The 17,741-nt window shown below is 40.9% G+C and overlaps 1 protein-coding gene across 4 annotated transcripts in view; it reads right to left on the bottom strand.

Annotated features, from left to right (window-relative positions):
* Positions 1 to 16,605, bottom strand: part of slc8a1b (solute carrier family 8 member 1b) — a 180,488-nt gene extending 163,883 nt beyond the window's left edge. For 3 of the 4 annotated variants that reach the window (XM_055018318.1, XM_055018321.1, XM_055018320.1), the window contains exons 1-2: positions 16,011 to 16,605; positions 3,027 to 3,947 (exon numbers count right to left, since the gene is read on the bottom strand). In XM_055018318.1, coding sequence (XP_054874293.1) covers positions 3,027 to 3,902 — 876 coding nt within the window. In that variant the 5' untranslated portion in view covers positions 3,903 to 3,947; positions 16,011 to 16,605. The remainder of the gene's footprint in view (positions 1 to 3,026; positions 3,948 to 16,010) is intronic. The other variant, XM_055018319.1, reaches the window with a different exon arrangement.
* Between the last annotated feature and the right edge of the window lie 1,136 nt (positions 16,606 to 17,741).

Here is a 17,741-nt window from a genome sequence, read left to right as displayed (position 1 = left end):
CACTCCAGGGGAAATTTACATTGTTACAGCAGTTTTATTTACAATATATACAAGGGTGGCAAAATTTTTAACAGAAAAAATAAAAATAAAAATAAAGTTTAAAAGTGCAAAGATGTAATACTGATTAATACTGATCAAAATAATAATTTTGGCCATAATTCTGCAGCTCTGGTCTGAAGTGTAGTTTAGCTTTATAGCATTCAAGTCAGTTTAAGTGAAGAATTAATATAAATGTTTACTGTATACATCATAGACTTTAACGGACGAGTTAACAATATGTTGGTCATTAGTATTTGAACGTCACTTTATTTCGCAGCTGCCTGAGTAAAGAGGTTGTTCTGTTGTTGCCATCACATTTTCCTCTGAGAATGATTTTATTGATGAAATGTCTTTTAGCTCTTTAAACAAGATGGCAATTTAAAACTTCTCGATTATTAAGCTCTTCCCTCAGGAACACTGGTGGGTTTAATTCAATGATTTCCTTTCGCTCGTTGAAAGTGCTCCTAATGTACTAATGGAGCAACCGATTCTTAATAACATCATCACAGGACTGCAAGCTGTAATAACACGAGCAACTTTCAAATTTAGACGACGAGACGCTCTGAATGAACTGAGTGGTGAATAAATGTCCCCTGCACCACAATACTGAAAATTTAATTAAGATGAGTGGGATGCACTGCATCTCCACACAAAGCACCAGATATCAATCAAAACAGGAAATTAAAACATGGCGATACTTGAAAAGTTATCTGTGTGTGTTTGCAATAATATGTTTCCTAGCGTCAGTTTACCTTGGCAGAAGTCCATTCAGTACTGCAGATAATTGTTTCAGATACAGGTTACCCATGAAATCACTTTCGCCTACACCTTATCTTTTTCACCGTGTGTTTGAATAAGGTCAGCTTAATTAATTTTCACTGGATGGCTGTTCTCCTACAGATACGCCTTCAACAAAAGCGAGCCCCAAACATGACTGCAAGATTCTACATAATGCACTAATGAAGGCGTTTTAAAGTCCCAGTAAGTGAGGGAACATGAAAATATCCAAAGTAACAAAGCCCAACAGGCCAAGAGATGAGCCGTGACATGTTTAAACAAGTTGTAAACAAGGAAAGGTCAGCCTCATTATCTAAACCACTTTATTTGGAGATAAAACAGAAAGTGAGCAAATCTTTGATAATAAATCTCTCATTGGACAGGAAAACTGTACGTGCGAATTATGCCAAAGTAAAGCAGGTCAAAGTTGGATTAGTGAGACAATCTATAAACTGTGATGGAAGATTTTAAGCTTTTATCTTCCAGTTTAGTTTGGCTAAACTAGATGTTTGTTTAAAACCACTCTGTCTTTGCATGTGTTTCTGACTTCTTTGGAACACATTTCCAAGTAGTCCAGGTGAAAAATTATGTTTCCTTTTTCATTAAAGCATGAAACTCGGTGCACTTCAAGAGGAGAGTTGCAACAATCACAAAAACGACTTGCGGTAGCCATGATTATGAACCATATTGTGTATTTTGCATCATATTGCCTGTAATAAATATGCTAACACAGAAAAGGTGATGTCTGCCTGTATGTTTTGATGGTCTGGATTACAGTGATACCACTTAAAACATCTGAAGCTGTCCATGTGAACAGTTAATGGTAAATTCAGAGACGAATCAGAGACAATACAACGACTGTAAAGAAGATTCATACAGATCTCCACCAACACCAATGCTACAAAACACACCATGTTTCCTCCAATACTGACCGGAGCCTTTATTTACCTTAACTGTAAAGGTTAACATGCCTGTACTTAAGGCAGGCCTTTATTTCTAAATCCCTCTATTTGATGGGTAGCATTTGACATATTTTTGTATGAAGATTTGCCTTAATCTGTTCCCATATTTCTCCTTCAAGTTAATTCCACTATGCTTTTAACACTACATCAAGGAGAGACTCAGACTTCAGAGAAACCATAGATGCAGTTGGGTTTTTTAGCACAACTTCGAGTCTTTACAACAAGCAGCTCATAGTTCTTCCTTGTATGCATCATCTTAGCTAATACCAGGATCCTGACAAAAACCACCTAGTCATGGTGTTACAGCTTGGCAAATGTAACACTGAAGGTAAATAAAACACAACATAAGCAACTTAAACATAATGGAACACGAGTAAAACCATTGAGTACAAAAGACATGCATAACGACAGCCTGAAAAACAGCTTCTGCCCCAGAGCTACATTCACACTCACGAACTTGCCGAGTGCCTTCTAGCAGTTTCTACTACCTACTTTTGCACTTTGTATTTATTTATCATGCACAAGAGATTATTGATTAATTTCTTTTTGCAAATTTGCAATGAAAATAAAATAAATTCTATGCTATTACATCTTAGAAACATAAGTTTAAAAACATAAGTTTTGCTACCGCAAACCCAGACTCACGATGCTACGTTCTGGGATGCAACCATGTTTCCGTAGACAGATGTACTGCATTTCTTAACAGGGCTTTTATTGTGAAATATTTCCAGGCATAACATATCCAAAGAAAACAGGTATATGGCATTACTTTTTTTTCCCTCAGTCCATATTTGGGGTCTACCTGTATTCATCTGCATCAACCACACAATCAGTCAGAATGAGAGACTTGGCTTTTAATTGATTCCCACTTTTGATTTGAAGAAATTCAATAATACCTTAGTTGTGACAAACTTAAAAGAGAATAGCAGCAGCATCTGAAGTATGCTAGCTTTGAAGGAGTCATTTATTATTGCATGGAGACTTAATGCATTTGACCTCTTAGTATTCATGATATTAGTGGTAGAAGTCGTGTTAATTCCATACCATTAGGCAGTGGACAAATGCTCATCTTTTCTATTGTTCTATTTGAAGAAATACTGTAATGCCGAAGTTTAAAGAGCTAAATTTGAACAGAACAGCAGCGTTTGCAGTATATGATCGTTGTAGGTGGTATTGATGTTGAAACTTATTCCTTTTAACCTGATAGTGTTGATAATATTAGTGGTAGAAGCTGTTTTAATTCCATACCTTGGAAGGCAGTGGACGGTCGCCCTCGGTCTCGATGATCATGCCGCGTTGTTTGCCGGTGCGGTAGCGCTTGTATACATACTTGTAGAACAGCAGGCGGCGGTCGGCCACCCAGGCAAACACCACACAGATGGGGAAGAAGAGGAAGGTGAGCAGCCCCTCCCACACCTGCACAACCCCGGGCGAGATCACCGACAGGATCAGGTAGAGCCAAATGTAGGCGAAGATACTCCAGGTGGCCGTGACGAAGAAGACGCGGAGGTGCTTGACCTTCCTCGTCTCGCCGTCCGGCACCACATACACGCAAATCCCGATGATGACGAACATGTTGAACGCTGCGGAACCCACAATGGTGGAGGGGCCCAGTGCGCCGGCGTTAAACCCGTGACCCACAACTTCTATAACGGACAGAAGGATCTCAGGAGCCGAGGAGCCCAGGGCCATCAGGGTGAGATTGGAGACGGTCTCATTCCAGATCCGGACAGTCGTAGTGGTGGTTTCCCCGTTGGGTTTCTTAATCGTGATCTCCTTTTCCTGTGACGTGATGACCTCTATTGAAGCCATGAAACGGTCCGCGATGATCGACACACCCAGGAACATGTAGACCAGGGCCACGAAGTAAACCGTTGCTCGGGCGACCTTGTCACCGAATGATGGGTTTCGGGGCTCCCACACAGGAAGCACCACCCCCTTTGAACACTGCTCGGCCTTGCTGCACTCAGTTTTATTGGTGGACACCGCCATGACGGAGCCGCCCAAGTTCGGCTCAGGGGGAGCGCCGGCCGACGAGGGATGGAGCTCGAGGAGGAGAATCACCGCAACGACAGCTAGCCTCAGCGCAGGGGACAGGAGTGAAGAGCGATCCCAGCGACCCATGTTGACGTCTAGATTGGTTCTGTGAGGTGACGATTAATGAGGAACCTTTGGAGAGAAGACAAGAGAAGAGGAAAGAATTCAGATTATTATTAGTCACAGATAAAATCAATACTGTTCAAAGTAGAGCCCTTCATTTTGAATGTTCACTGCATGAATTTATATTATTTTCAGACTCGGGGTCTATTGGGTTACAAAGGCCAAAACTACCCCATTTACCAGAGCCAGAGACTGTGAAACCGGACTTGCTGGATTTGCAACTTTCCGACAGTCCTTGATCTACTCATTTGTCATTCCGTTGGGAAACCTAACCAAATTCAAGCTTAAAATCATAATATTTATTAAAAATCACTCAATTTTACATGTTGTACTATAAAAAATTGCCAAAAGTAAACAATTTTTAGTAACCAGATTCTGTAAATGAAAAATTCTGTGCTCTTCTTTCCAGCTAAGAGTTCATTAGTAACTGAGCTGCAACCAAGAGTCGTGTCACAAAAATTCAAGGACTTTTTGGCTGAACTGGGTTGAACTGCAGGCAGTGTTTACACAGAGCAAATATGAGACAAGTACGGCAACAAATGAAAAATGTAAGCAGAAAAAAAACATCTAACGTATGTAGAGTCCCATTTTCCTCTTTATTGTAACACCTGTGCTCACTTGGAAAATGTTGTACTTGTAAAATAAAATATTAAAAGAAATTACATTTTCAGCTTTTCTTTTTAGAAATAATTTATAGCATTCTAACTGTGTGATGCTGCACAAAGGACATTTGTAAGTTTGTTTTTTTTTCTAGCCATGGCTGTGCTGTTTCCATAGAGGTGCAGGTCTTTATGTTGCAGTGAAAAATTTACTCACACTGAGGAAAAAACATGACAGGAGCAAATAACACCCAGAGACTGCTTGGGATTTAACCTGCTGTAGGTCTAACGGCAGATAGAGATACAGATTTTTCACCTCATAGTAAGAAACTAGATTTCTACAGCAAGTACTGAATTGCAACAAACTCATCTCTCTCTAACAGCTTCCCATAAGGAGCTGTGTCGGCAACAACTTTGGTTTATATATTTGTTTAACTTCTGGTTAACAGTGAAGAAGTTAAAGGTCAAATCTGCATCTGTCTGAAAGAATCCAGCCAACTCTACAGATTCTGAGCCTGATCACTACACAGCACTCAAAAAAATAAAAATGAACAGCCAAGTTCACCTGGAGGTAGTCAGAAGTTCGAAAACACAACACCTCAAAAATGAAAGCATACGGTTCAGGAAAAGTGTTTGCATAGCTGTTTAAGGGCAGCAGGTTCAAATAACGGTACCAAAGATAAACTTCAGCTCTGAGCTCAGCACCAAGGATCTCTGAGGAGCAGCTTCTGAAGTTTTCCTTCCGATACTCTACCTAATGCACAGTCTTTTTAAGAAAGCGCAGAACCATAAAACGGCCATAAAGCTTCACCGATGTCTCGCTGTCTTGAGAAAAATGTGACATTCTGAGTATTCATTTGAGATCCGTTTTATTTTACTGCATCTGCTTTAGCTTTGTGATTTCAGATGTTTCCTAAAAAGCCTTGAGCACTCAGCTGTTGGTTTTTCATTCAGGAGGCCAAAACGTAATAAATCTTGCACCTGCATTTCATTCAGGTCTGTTAAAACGGGTACTTTCCATCACTTTCACAGTCTAAACTGGTGGCATCACTGAAACGCTTGACTGTAATTCAAATTACAGTCTACATATTCCTTGTTCTACATCATAAAATACATGAACAAATGTGGAAGGAAATTTTTATTTTCTTGCCTTAAGGCCATCACTATCACAGAGAGCATAAATCCCATAACTGGGAATTCAAATCAGTAACTCAATTTCAAAGTAATTGCTTCCACACAAACAAACTAAGGCAAAACTGACAGCAGAAACAGCATCATTTTTTAAAAATCTGTGTCAACAAACACATCTGTGAAGCCCAAAGCACAACATATTCCGCACAGTTACCAGAAATATCAAGCTAAGTGCAGATGTTTTGGCCATTTTCCACAGATAAAGGAGAATAATCCATCCATACATAGCTTTGTGTAGTTATGTGTGGAGGCTAAGTGACTGTATTCAGACTGAGTAATCATCATCACCATAATAAACGTTGTCTCTCTTTTTTAATTGCAATTACAAATCAAACTGCAGATGCATCATAATAACAACATCTCCCAGTTAATCTAGACGGCATTATGCTTCCTATAAAAACACATCTATTGATCCAAACTACAGCAGAGGTAACATTCTGGGAAACGGTTGCTTGATGATTTGGTGTGCAGCAGTAAAACGACTGAGAACCAGTATTGTGTCTCACAGGAAAGCAGCATAACTGGGTGCTTGACCCAGCAGCATCTAAAAGTATAACCAGGAATTTAAAATTGGCTCTAAAATGCACCAGGTTCCAGGTGATTCTATAGTTAGGTTTCCACTTAATGCACACACAAATCCTCTTCTGCAGTTAAAAAAAGAACGAACGATGCAAATACCCTGCCACACAATGAAGGAGTGTCCACACAGATTTTGCATGTTTTTTCCGTGTATTCCTTCCACCAGAATTTGCATCTCATTGGAACATATTGTCTGTTTAGAGCTAGACAGCACTTATAGAAAGTGACACTATTTGACTCACGATACTGAAATTGTTTAATTCTCTTATTTAACAGCATTTTGTAGTTCATTTGTAGAGTAAAAATCCAACACATTGTCACTCCAAACCCGCACTGAGTCATTTTAATCCACTGTTTGCCCCCCTACCGGCATTTTGCGACATACAGGGTAGTATTTTTTGGCTGCTGAGGTATTAAAAAGACCAACAATGTCCTCATCTTGGGATGTGGCAACCTAAGTCAATCACTGTCTCACGGTCTTAGTTGACTTATCATTGCAGGTATTTTTTCAATTTGTCTAAACTACTTGATTAGAATAACGGGGAAATATCACAATTAGGGTTATAATACACACCTATTGCAATGTTAAGCACAGGTTAGAAGGTAAACCTCTCCAATCTGCAACAACCTCATGCCCCATCTAACATATAACTGGCTGCCTGTAAGAAAACAGCTAGCAAATGGCATCTAACAGTGTTTATCTGAGACACTGAGGGAGTTCTACAGAAAACTAATGGTCATTGAAAAGCCTGGTGTATTCAAAAAATGACACCAATGAGTCATGAGCAAGCATTTGATGAGTAGGGACTGAGACCAGGTCGAAAAAATAAACAAAATTACACCACCGGGGCTTAAAAATCAAGCCAACAGGAAAGTGATAAAAACTGCAGTTCCTCAAATGTCCACTAGAGGCTGACTTCAAAAGCAAGTCAATTCCCATAGACCTCCATGAAAAAAAAAAAAAAGAAAATGTCCAACTTAAAAAAGGGCCTGGTTCAAGAATAGCTTTGGTATCTATAGCTAAATTCTCCATTCATGACAACTGTACCGGGGGTGAATTTTAACATTACTCACAGATTTAGACTGTATTATGGGTTATACCTGTAACCAAAACTAGTTGAGCACCAAACTAACTCAGCTTAGAAACTCTATTTTTGAATTACATTAATAAGACCTAAACTGGGCCAGTGTGGTGTGTCATGGTGATAGCATGTGGCCATCAACAACATATTTGATAATGGTCCTCCTTCTCTACCACTTTGTAGAAATTAAAGAGAAAGCACGACTGCACACACAAGCAATAATTAATGAATCAATAACGAGAACCAAGACTTCAAACATACATTGACCAAGAACTCCAAACAAGCGTCTTCCACTTTCCTGCAGGGCACCATCCATTTCCAAGTAATTAACTGTTTGCACCCTTACATACAGACGCAGCACAATTAACCCGGCGTCGATGGCTACATCAGTACTTTCCTACCAAAATACTCATTATATATGAAGCTGGAACTCTTCCAACAACTTGAATTACATTTTCGAACAAATTGCATGCAGAGGCCGTAAGGCACTGACACTATTTAAAGCTAAATGAACAACACAGAATCCACCAGGGATGTAATCAATGTGCAAATGTTCATTGAAGACATACAATATGTGCTGTAGACAGTATGTGTGTGCCTTGCCTAGTGGTGCTGACAGACACTTGCTGCATGAATCAGTTACTGTGTAATGTAATATCAGTCCACCAACGGCACATTGAAATATTTGGGTTAAACAAACCGAGGGTGACAAGTGTTCGGTTTGGCTGATGTGTATGGCGTGAGCTCAGCTGTGGTCAGAGATTTTTTGCTCAAACATTATGAAAGTCAACTTTAAAAAAAAAAAAAAAAAAAAAAAAAAAAAACAACGTCTCCTTAATTTAACTTCAGTTCGCTAAGCTCATAACCAAACATTTTCCTCCTGGTTAATGGGAGTCAGCAGCTCCTTGCCTTCTGCAGCCTTTTGTGTGGTCACACAAGGCTTTATGTGGCATTTCCAAGCAATCAATAATGCAGTGTGCTTTGGGATTTTTTTTTTCTTCACTTAAGGATGTCATTTTTCCTCACAGGCTAATGGCTAAGCAAAATCCCCTGAGCCAGCGGTTCTCCATACAATAGAGTGCGTTTTCTTTAGCTTCACAACACCAGTGGAGGTGGTGAGGCCCATGAAGTCTTGAAAAATAAAACCATGGGAACAGTAAATACGATGAAATGATCCACACTGAATGGACAAAAACAGAAATATGTGAATAAAAATGTAAAAAAGTAAACTCTAATTGCATCTTTAACAAGGTAAAGTGTGTAAAATTGCAGCATAACATACATAGTAAATTATCTGTCAGTGGAAAATCCCACAACTTCCTTCCATGCTAAGACACGTCATTATAATGAGACGTGGTACCAGTTGGAGTCTAAAAGCAAATGCTTCGTATTTATTTCATTTTTTGTGTGCTAGCTAATAGGAACACCGAGGTTGACATCATTGGTTATTGGTTTAAACATTTGCTGTTCTTAATACTATTTATGGAGCTGGAATGGAATTATTTTTTCATGACTGTCTGTCAGAAAATGATTTTCCATTTTGTACTGAATATACTGCATGACTATGGAGAATTTTATGGTAAAAGTTTGGCATTTTTGCCCTCTTGCCAAAAGTTGCATGAAAAGACTGACACTGCTGTCATATCTGTCCATCAGATACAAAGCTAATGCCAAAAGTTGGTTATTTTGGCTGAAAATAAAGACTGCAGACAGGGAGCCAAGCTCTGCCCAGGGACAAAAAAAATCTGCTTATAAATATATAATTTACTTTTGGATTCTAGGTATGGTGCATGTATGCATTAGGGTTGCACGATATGGATAACTGACAGACTGCTGATATCCACATAAACACATATGAACATGGAGCCTCTCCTGCAGTAAATTTAACATACCTTCCACCTTCTGCAGTGCTTTTCAAATGTACATGTTTACTTGGCAGAATGAAAAAACTGCAACATCTTGTTCCATGTAGCATTTTCAAACAAAACTGTAGACGTCATCCCCCTTGAACAGGCTCGGCTAGACAGTCCTGACAATAGCCACAACCAGGGCAAACCTTGACCTACTTCACAAGTCGCAGAACAAGTAAACACAATCTGTGTCCATGCATGCATCCTGAGGTCTGAGCAGCATCCAGCGTCATCTTATCTGCCTCAAAGTGTTCATTTTGGGCTGGTGTGGATGTTTACTTCTACCAGTGATTTGTCGATGTCATTGTGCAGCTCTAGCATACATATAAATCTACTTTTTAAGAGTAAGCTAACTTAACATACCAAGATGTAATTTATACCACATACTGGAAACAAATTCTAGTTAAAACCTACAGCCTTTATTGCTCATTATCTAGTTTTCCCTCTGTGCCCACCAATCAAATGGTGATTAATTGTACTGGTGCCATTTTGACAGGATCTTGAACAGAGTAAATAGAGAATGAAAAGGCATGGATGAATAGATGATTTGACAAAACAATGCCAGACAAACCCATGAAGGTTGAAGTGTCTTCTAAATGGCACAATATGCAGAGTTTTTTTGTTTGTTTTGAAACTAGTTTGTTCATGTAAAAAGGCCTTTCTCCTGTTGTACCTGTAGGTTTAAGTCTCCAAGTTTTAAAACGTAAATGCAGGTTTTAATCTGAGCCCCTATATGCTGAATATTGTCAGAATATCCTCACATAAAATACAGTTCACTTACTAATTTAAAGTCAGCGCTTTGCTTTGTGTTCCCTTCTCTCTTCTGGCTCGCTTAAAATGCATCCTCACGAACAGAAATCCTTGATAAAGCTTGCTCGTACAATCTTAGTTTCTTTACACTTAATCAGAAGATTACACTTGAGTTGACCTGAGATAATTAAATGTTCTGTTTACACCGTTTACACACTGCAGAAACACATCCTGCATGAATGTCAAGCTGCAGGTGTCTCCCTGCAAACAGGATCATTACGGACGGAGATTTTGATGGAGGAAGAATTAATGCTCCAGCCGGTACCAAACTACAGCGTGTGTGTTGATGCGGCTGCTGTTAACAAGACTCAACCGCTCAACAGTGGCTGCTATTTTGGATTTGGTAATTGAAATATCAGGTTGCAGAATGTCCCGCTGTGATTCTCCCTGGTGTTGTGACCTCAAAAACCTGGCTTCAGTTCAAGAAGAGCACAACAGAAGACTAGTCAGCCCAGAAGTGATTCAGAATAAAACTCCAAACTGGACCAGTGAATCTTCCTCCCCAGAGGCTAAAACAAACAATGCATAAAGTTAGGGAAAACCAAAACCATGTGCTGCAGTGAGGCAAGCTGTTCCCTCTCTGCCCCAATACTGTCATTCCTCTGGAGCCTCTGAAGGCAGCACCCAAAGGTGGAAAGAAGGCACTGATTAGAGCAGCAGAGAGAGAAGACGACGACGGGGGAGTGCATAAACCACTAATGTTCATCTGAAACTAAACCATGCATGGAAACTGCCATCATTGTGGGTGATGTAGTGGTGAAACACTTTAAAAAAGAGAGAAGCTGCTGACCACGGACAGGCCAATGAAAAAGAACCATGTGCTGCAGAAGAAATGCCTTGGCCTGCTTCTCCTGCAAGCAGCGAGTCTGAGATGCATTTTTCTCCCTACGGGACAAGAAGCAGCGATGAAATATTTAAAACGGTGAGCGAAAGGGAGACAAAGAAACATGCAGAAGTAAATCGAAAGGGGGGGGTGTAGGAGGAAGAGAGGGAGGAGAAAGGGAGTAGAAGATAAGAAAGAGAAGGCTAGCCTAACATACTCTCACCTCTGCTAATGAAATAACACCACAGGGACCTTCCACTGTGTGCCGGACAAAACACACTCACACAGCAGCCCTTCCAAACAACGCAAGATTAATGGTCCGCATTTATCGTCATTAGAGTGATGTTGAGCTCTTTTAGCCTGGATCTGCCCGCCAGCCAATCCTCAAGCCAAGATGTCTTGTCATATTATTACAGTTGGAGAGGAGGAAGTTATCAGACTGGCACCGTAATACACAGGATTAACCCCTGCTGCCCGTCTTTGTGTCCGTCTATTCGCTATCTGTCCGTCTGTCTACGCGGGATGCGGCGAACGGGCACGAACACGTGGGAGGACGATGATGAAGAAACAGCAGGAGACTAACAGGGGTTGTGCAATTGAAAAAAAAAAAAAAAAAAAACAGAACCAATCAGTGAAGCAGAAAAAAAGTTGCATTACTTCCCTTATCTACAGTTCTCACTCAGTGAAGGGAGAAGAACTAACCACAGGCAAACTGAGATCTTCAGCTGTGCTCCATATACCTGCTGGTGGTTGAACCAGTGGAACCAGCAGATGGGTGAAGATATCTGCTATGTTTTCCATAACAGTCTTGTGACTTGAGTATTTTGAAGATGCTTTCTATCGTCAGTCTTCCTGAAAAGTTTAACCCTCTCAAACCAAAAATCCAGCAGTGGGATTTACAGGCATGTTGATTTTTTTTAAATGACCAAAATTACACTTTTTGTCAGAGTCACAAACTGTAAAAACAGAGAAAACAATGCATTTTCAACTTTCAAGCAGTCCTTGAACTGCTCATCTGTGACATCCTGATTCGTTGGAAAAAAAAACAAGAAAACAAATCTAAGCTTAAAATCAGATTTTATTCTAAGTTTCATTTACAAATTCAATGAAAATAAACTGTTTGCACCAGATTCTGTTAAAAATAAAGTGTAAATATGATGCTGTTTGTGACTCAGCTGCAAACAATGATCACGTGACAAAAATTCAAGGATCTAGGCTGAACTGCAGGCAGTGTTTACACAGCGCAGATAGGAAAAGTGTGTATATATACAGTTGAATATGTATAGCATATTTAGGCACCATTTTTTAATCCAGTATTGGTTAACACATATGGGGGACTTGGGAAAATGTCGATTCAACTTTTTTCACTTTGGGGGGAAATAAGCAGTCAAACAAATTCAACTTTAGATTTCATTTTTATGATTTACATCTACTTCTACTCATGGTGGTGCCATTTCCATATTTTACATTCCATAATTTTTGCTTCCAGGATTTGAAACTGAAGTGAAAAATAAGTCCCCAGTAAGTAACAAGGTGAAAACATCCAGAAACTCCTCAGAGTTCAGAGGGTTAACTCTGTTTTCAAGCATTCAACTCAACCTGTTATGTGCAACGAGGAAACTGTCAAACCTCACGATAGCTTCATGTTTGCCTCACTGACTCTCAGTCTCAAAAAGTTCTTTATGCATGTAAAAATTGGGCAATGTATGGTAAGCTAAAGCTGCACTAAGCAATATTTTTACATTACCAATAGCTCAAATGATCTTTAGAATGAAAGACAAGGATTACACAGCAAATTTCCACAGCTCTAGTGAGCGTTTCAGAAACTCCCGGTTCTGTTTTAGTTTCACTTCCTGCAATTTTGTCACATTGTTTTACTCACGCCTGTTAAAAAAAAAAAAAAAAAAAAAAGTTTTCAGCACAACAAGTCAGCTGTTAGCAAGACAAAAACGATAAATCAGTGACAAACCCACAATATGCACCAAACTGTTGGCAAAGTTAGCTGCTAGTTGGGGAACATAAACTTACATCGAGTGGTTTAAGAGCTCATTTTCTTCAGAAGTTGGAAAATAGACACAAAACTAGACCCAATAAAATCCAATATTATGCTTGTCTGTTGGTTTAATCCAACCTGTAAAGTGTGCAGAGACTTTATAATAACTTGATCTTTACAGGTGGTTCCAGTCATTTAACATCATCAAGCCACACAGCTACAAACCAAAGGGCCTAAACTGTGAAGCATCCTGACACAAATAAGCATTAAAAATTCAGCTGATGTGACCTGAATACTCTGTTTACATGCTTATCACTAGACTATGCTATATAGTGCTTCATTACATGTTTGGATTCATACATACTTTATCACTGAGCTCGCTACTTGCAGAGGAAGGTTGTGTTCCACCTTATCAACCGCTGACTCTCCAGAAAGCTACCAGTGTTTCCTGTAAACACCGCTGCTTCTATCATGAAGGTAAAGTTACCTCTGGCTGTGTTTATCAGGGTTTAACACATGGCACTCGCAGGTTTGTGAGTGTTTACGTTTATCCTGGTAAAACATCCTTTTTTTTTGTCCTGCCGCCAAAACTGAGCCTCCATCAAATTCTTTCATTTCTCTTACTAAGATCACCAGTGATCTACTCACATTACTGTGACAGAATCAGTCCATTTAACTGAGCTAACATCTGTGCCAACCTGGCAGAGTTAGTGGTTCATTACCCCTAAAGATGGACTATATATACATTTGACTGGAGCTTTGCTGTATTTCTGCTCCTGAGAGCAGCTGTTCTCCACATGTTGTTGGATAAAACAACATGCGAAGAGCAGGCGAGTCGATCCGGTTTGCAAGAATCTGGTTTGCATTGTGATGTTATCTGTATTAGAGCTGCACTGAACCAGACGTGCACGTAATGTAGCAGCAGAGCCACGTATTAACCTGAGGAGTTACACCGACGGTGGAGGTCGCACTTATTAACCCATCAGCAGAACTACGACTGGACCATGATGGATGCTGGGAACTCACCAATCTGCATATTGATTTCTAATGGATGAACTCTGCCTCTGGGTTGGATGAACTCTGACCACCTATTAGCTCATTAGCTGCTAAACTGACTCATCTCAGCATCAGCTTAACTGACACTATGCAGTACTGCTATACTACTGGAATATTTTGAAGAGGTTCTATTTGGTTTAAAGGGTTGGAAAAATGCTGCAAGGAACTAAATGATCTGCATCTCCTTTGCATTTTTCACTTGACATTGCAGAATCATGATGTGACCTGTCCTGTGCATAAGAGGAGCCTGTTTACTGTAAACTACAGTGAGCAGGGTCCCTCTTGCAGAAAGAGGCAGAACAACTTTTTGGTCCGTGGGAATATGAAATCTGGAGGAAAATCTTCTAAATGATCTCACTGGGGGGTGGAAAGGAGTTTTTCCAGCCTTTTATCACAAATGTGATTTGTAATACAGCCTCATGCAACAACCTAGGAAGGAAAAAAAGCCTAAAGGTTTGACAGCAAGGCAGACATTTCAATGATAGCATCCTGTAATGGGACAAAAAATAACCACAAAATAAAAAGAGATCGGTCATTGGAATTTCTGACAATATTCACACACTGCATGCATTATGTAACACTGCTGGGGCTCCAACCAGAGTGCAGCTCAGCCCCTGACTTATTTACAGCGTAGTGACCCAGCGGTTGTCACAGCGGCTGCAGGAACTCGTGTGCTCATGAACGTGTGGCAGATTCTCCCTCAGCCCGGTTAAAAACAGCCAAATCACCAGCTGATGCAGACCCACTGAGAGGTGACCTGAATCTGGCTCAGATCTGGAAAAAGTTCAGCTCTTTTATTATTAGACAATACACCGTTTTACGCAAACCTGAGCTGATGTTCTGAGCTGATGTGGCTCCTGAAGCGAAGCATCACCGCTGCATCCCAACCACATCTTACATCCTAAACCCTTTTCCCTCAATAACCCACTGCACCAACAGCTGGAGGGTAAATAAAGCAGTAAAAAAAGAGAGACCCCTGGCTGTGTTTTTCTTTTTTTTTTTTCATTGCCAGATAAATATTTCACATCAGCCACAGTGGAGGAGCTACAGTTCCTGTGTTATGCTCATAAAGCCCCCGACTGAAGTCAGCTGGAAGAGAATTGCCTGGAAAGCCTTGATGGTACCTGCCTGCATGTGCCAAGCGCTTCCTCACAAGATGTTTGTAGTGTCACATCAGGGGGAATGAAAAGCTGCTGCCTGCTCTAATATTATGGTCTGCCAGCTTTACAGCCAGCTGAGTGATGTGAGAAAAACCTTTCTCCAAACAGAGTAAAAATCTAATCCAGACTAGTGTACAAACCCAGTCTGGAGAGCCCAGATTTTCTCCCCAGCCTGCTCTGCACCGATGCGCAAAAGCTCTCCACAAGCTCCCCAAAATGAACTGGCGCAAAGGCAAGAGAACCTGCACAATTGCGCAAATGTGGCATCCTTTTAAAGCACATCTAAAGGGAGATTTAACCGGCGTTGCGTACATTTATCACCCAACTTCCACACTGAGCGCATGCAACAAAAGAGAGAAAAAAAATGGTGTGAGTGGTTATCTGAACGTGCTCTGCATCCTTAATCATTACTCCTCTATAAATTAGTGTGGCAGGGAGTGAGAGGTGGGAGTGAGGGGCGAGGAGAGAAAAAAAAACAGCCAAAAGGAAGCAGCCTGAAGCGGTGCCTTAACCGGCTGTTTTCATTTTATCAGAATTGGCCAAACACCTCCCCATCAGCGATTTCTAAACACCAGCGGTCCTCCCAAATCACAGAGGAGGAAAAGCGCAGCGGTGGCGGGGGAGGATGAGGGTGAGGAAACATCGTCTCCACATCGCATCCAAAAAAACCCTCCCGACGCATGGCGCTTTCACGTCTCCAAACCGGGGCTTCGTTGAGAGGGTCCCCGCTTTTTGCGCATCCCACTCCAAACTTGCCTTTTCCCCACACAATGGCGCGCAACTGAGGCACAAGACCCCCCGCAATTCACCTCTACGAACACGATTATCCCCGCTGAAAACGCACCCAGAAAACTGCACCAGCGTCCTACCTTTTCTTTCTGTTTTATCCAGTCCGGAGGTCCAGTCAGTAGTATAAAAAAACAAAGAAGAAAAGCTAAAAACCCAGCTCTACTAGTGATACTAGCAGGAGTGAGAGGAGGAGAAGGAGCAGGAGGAGGAGTGGTAGTAGTAGTAGAGGTAAGCCAGCAGTGGGGAATGCTAATGGAGACGCAGGGAGCTCTTATACGCCAGCCAAGACGGCGGATCCACCGAGCGAGACGCACAGAAGGAGGGGAGAGGAGTCCGGATTCCCATGCACTGGCAGCTTTTTATTTGTTGCTGCTGTTGTTTCCTGACTCCTGGTTTCCATGCGGAGCGCCCGGACTGACCTGTATGATCGGGTGACCGGCGCGCTGCTTCATCAGCAAACCCGCAGCGTTGGTTGGGACGAGGCGCGCAGCTCGGCGGACTTCTTCCTCATTCTTCCCCTTCCCGTTCTTCTTCTTCTCTTTCCCCCTCTCTCCTCGCTCTCTCGCTCTCTCTCTCTCTCTCTCGAGTGTGTGTGAGAGAGAGTGAGAGTGTGTCCGCAGGTCTCTCCTTCGTCTCGAACACACCGACCGTGGATCAGTTCCCTCCTCTTCCTCTCTCTCTCCTCTCGCACATCTATCTTCCTTGTCTGTCCTCCTTCCTTCAGTATCCCGTTGAAGACGGTCCAAGAACATGTCACACCCCCACAACCAGCAGGGAACGTTCCCACAACGTTTCCTACAAGTTCTGATAAGAAAACTGTTTAATCTAATGTTCAAAGATTGGTTTGAGGATATTTATCATTTCAAATAACGTTCCTATAAGGTTAATCCTAGCTCTTAAGCACCGCTTATCGTTATTTCTATCGTTATACTGTATTTAATGCCCGTTTTGTTGCAAATACTAACATGATTTTTGCCCGTATTCTCCTACCAGCATGATTAGCAAGTTATTTTGTGCTTCAGTTTCCTTATTTTTCTTAAATGTAACGTGTGAAGTATTGGATACCTTGAATCTCAACAAATGGAAAAGTAAATTATCTGTCCATTCATCCAAACAGAGAAGCAGAAGTAGCAGTTTTAGATTAATGTTTGTCTTAAATCGTCCTTTTAAAAAAAATTCAACAGAGGAGGAAATGCTGAATATCAGCTCAAATAATCAACCAGAATGAATCAAACATCCATCTATTGTCCGTCCATCCATCCATCCATCCATCCATCCGTCCATCCATCCATCCATCCATCCATCCATCCATCCATCCATCCATCCATCATCATTTTCTCACGCCAACATTCAGCATTTTCAAGATATTATCAAAGCTTCAGAGGACAGAATGTCTTTTTAAAACATTCCTGTAATGTAACATATTACCCACAGGTGGACCATTTCACCTGCAATGTTCTGAGGATGTTGTTGAGGTAACGCATAATAGCACATTATTCCATAAAACATTCTTAGAATGATAAACAAAGGATGATCTCAATGCACCAGTCAGAAAATGTAAGGAGAGTCTATTGAGAGAACATTATCATGCTTTAAAGAAGAACAAACATTAGTTCTCATCAGAACTTTCCCAGAACGTTTCTAGAATCAAAAAGTCTAGCTTGCTCTATGTCTACTTGTCTCTCTTCAGTGGTGTCATAAAAACTTCTTGCATTCTTTTTATTCGGGCTGTACCTCCGTAGTCCATGAAACAGTGCTTTTCTCTGATTTGTTTGCACGTTTTCCTTTAAATCTAAAACTCAGACTCCAGA

The sequence above is a fragment of the Amphiprion ocellaris genome, chromosome 16, assembly GCF_022539595.1.
Source record: "Amphiprion ocellaris isolate individual 3 ecotype Okinawa chromosome 16, ASM2253959v1, whole genome shotgun sequence".
NCBI classification, from domain to species: domain Eukaryota; kingdom Metazoa; phylum Chordata; class Actinopteri; family Pomacentridae; genus Amphiprion; species Amphiprion ocellaris.
Note: the sequence above shows the minus strand (reverse complement) of the source record. Positions and strands in the feature narration are given on the sequence as shown.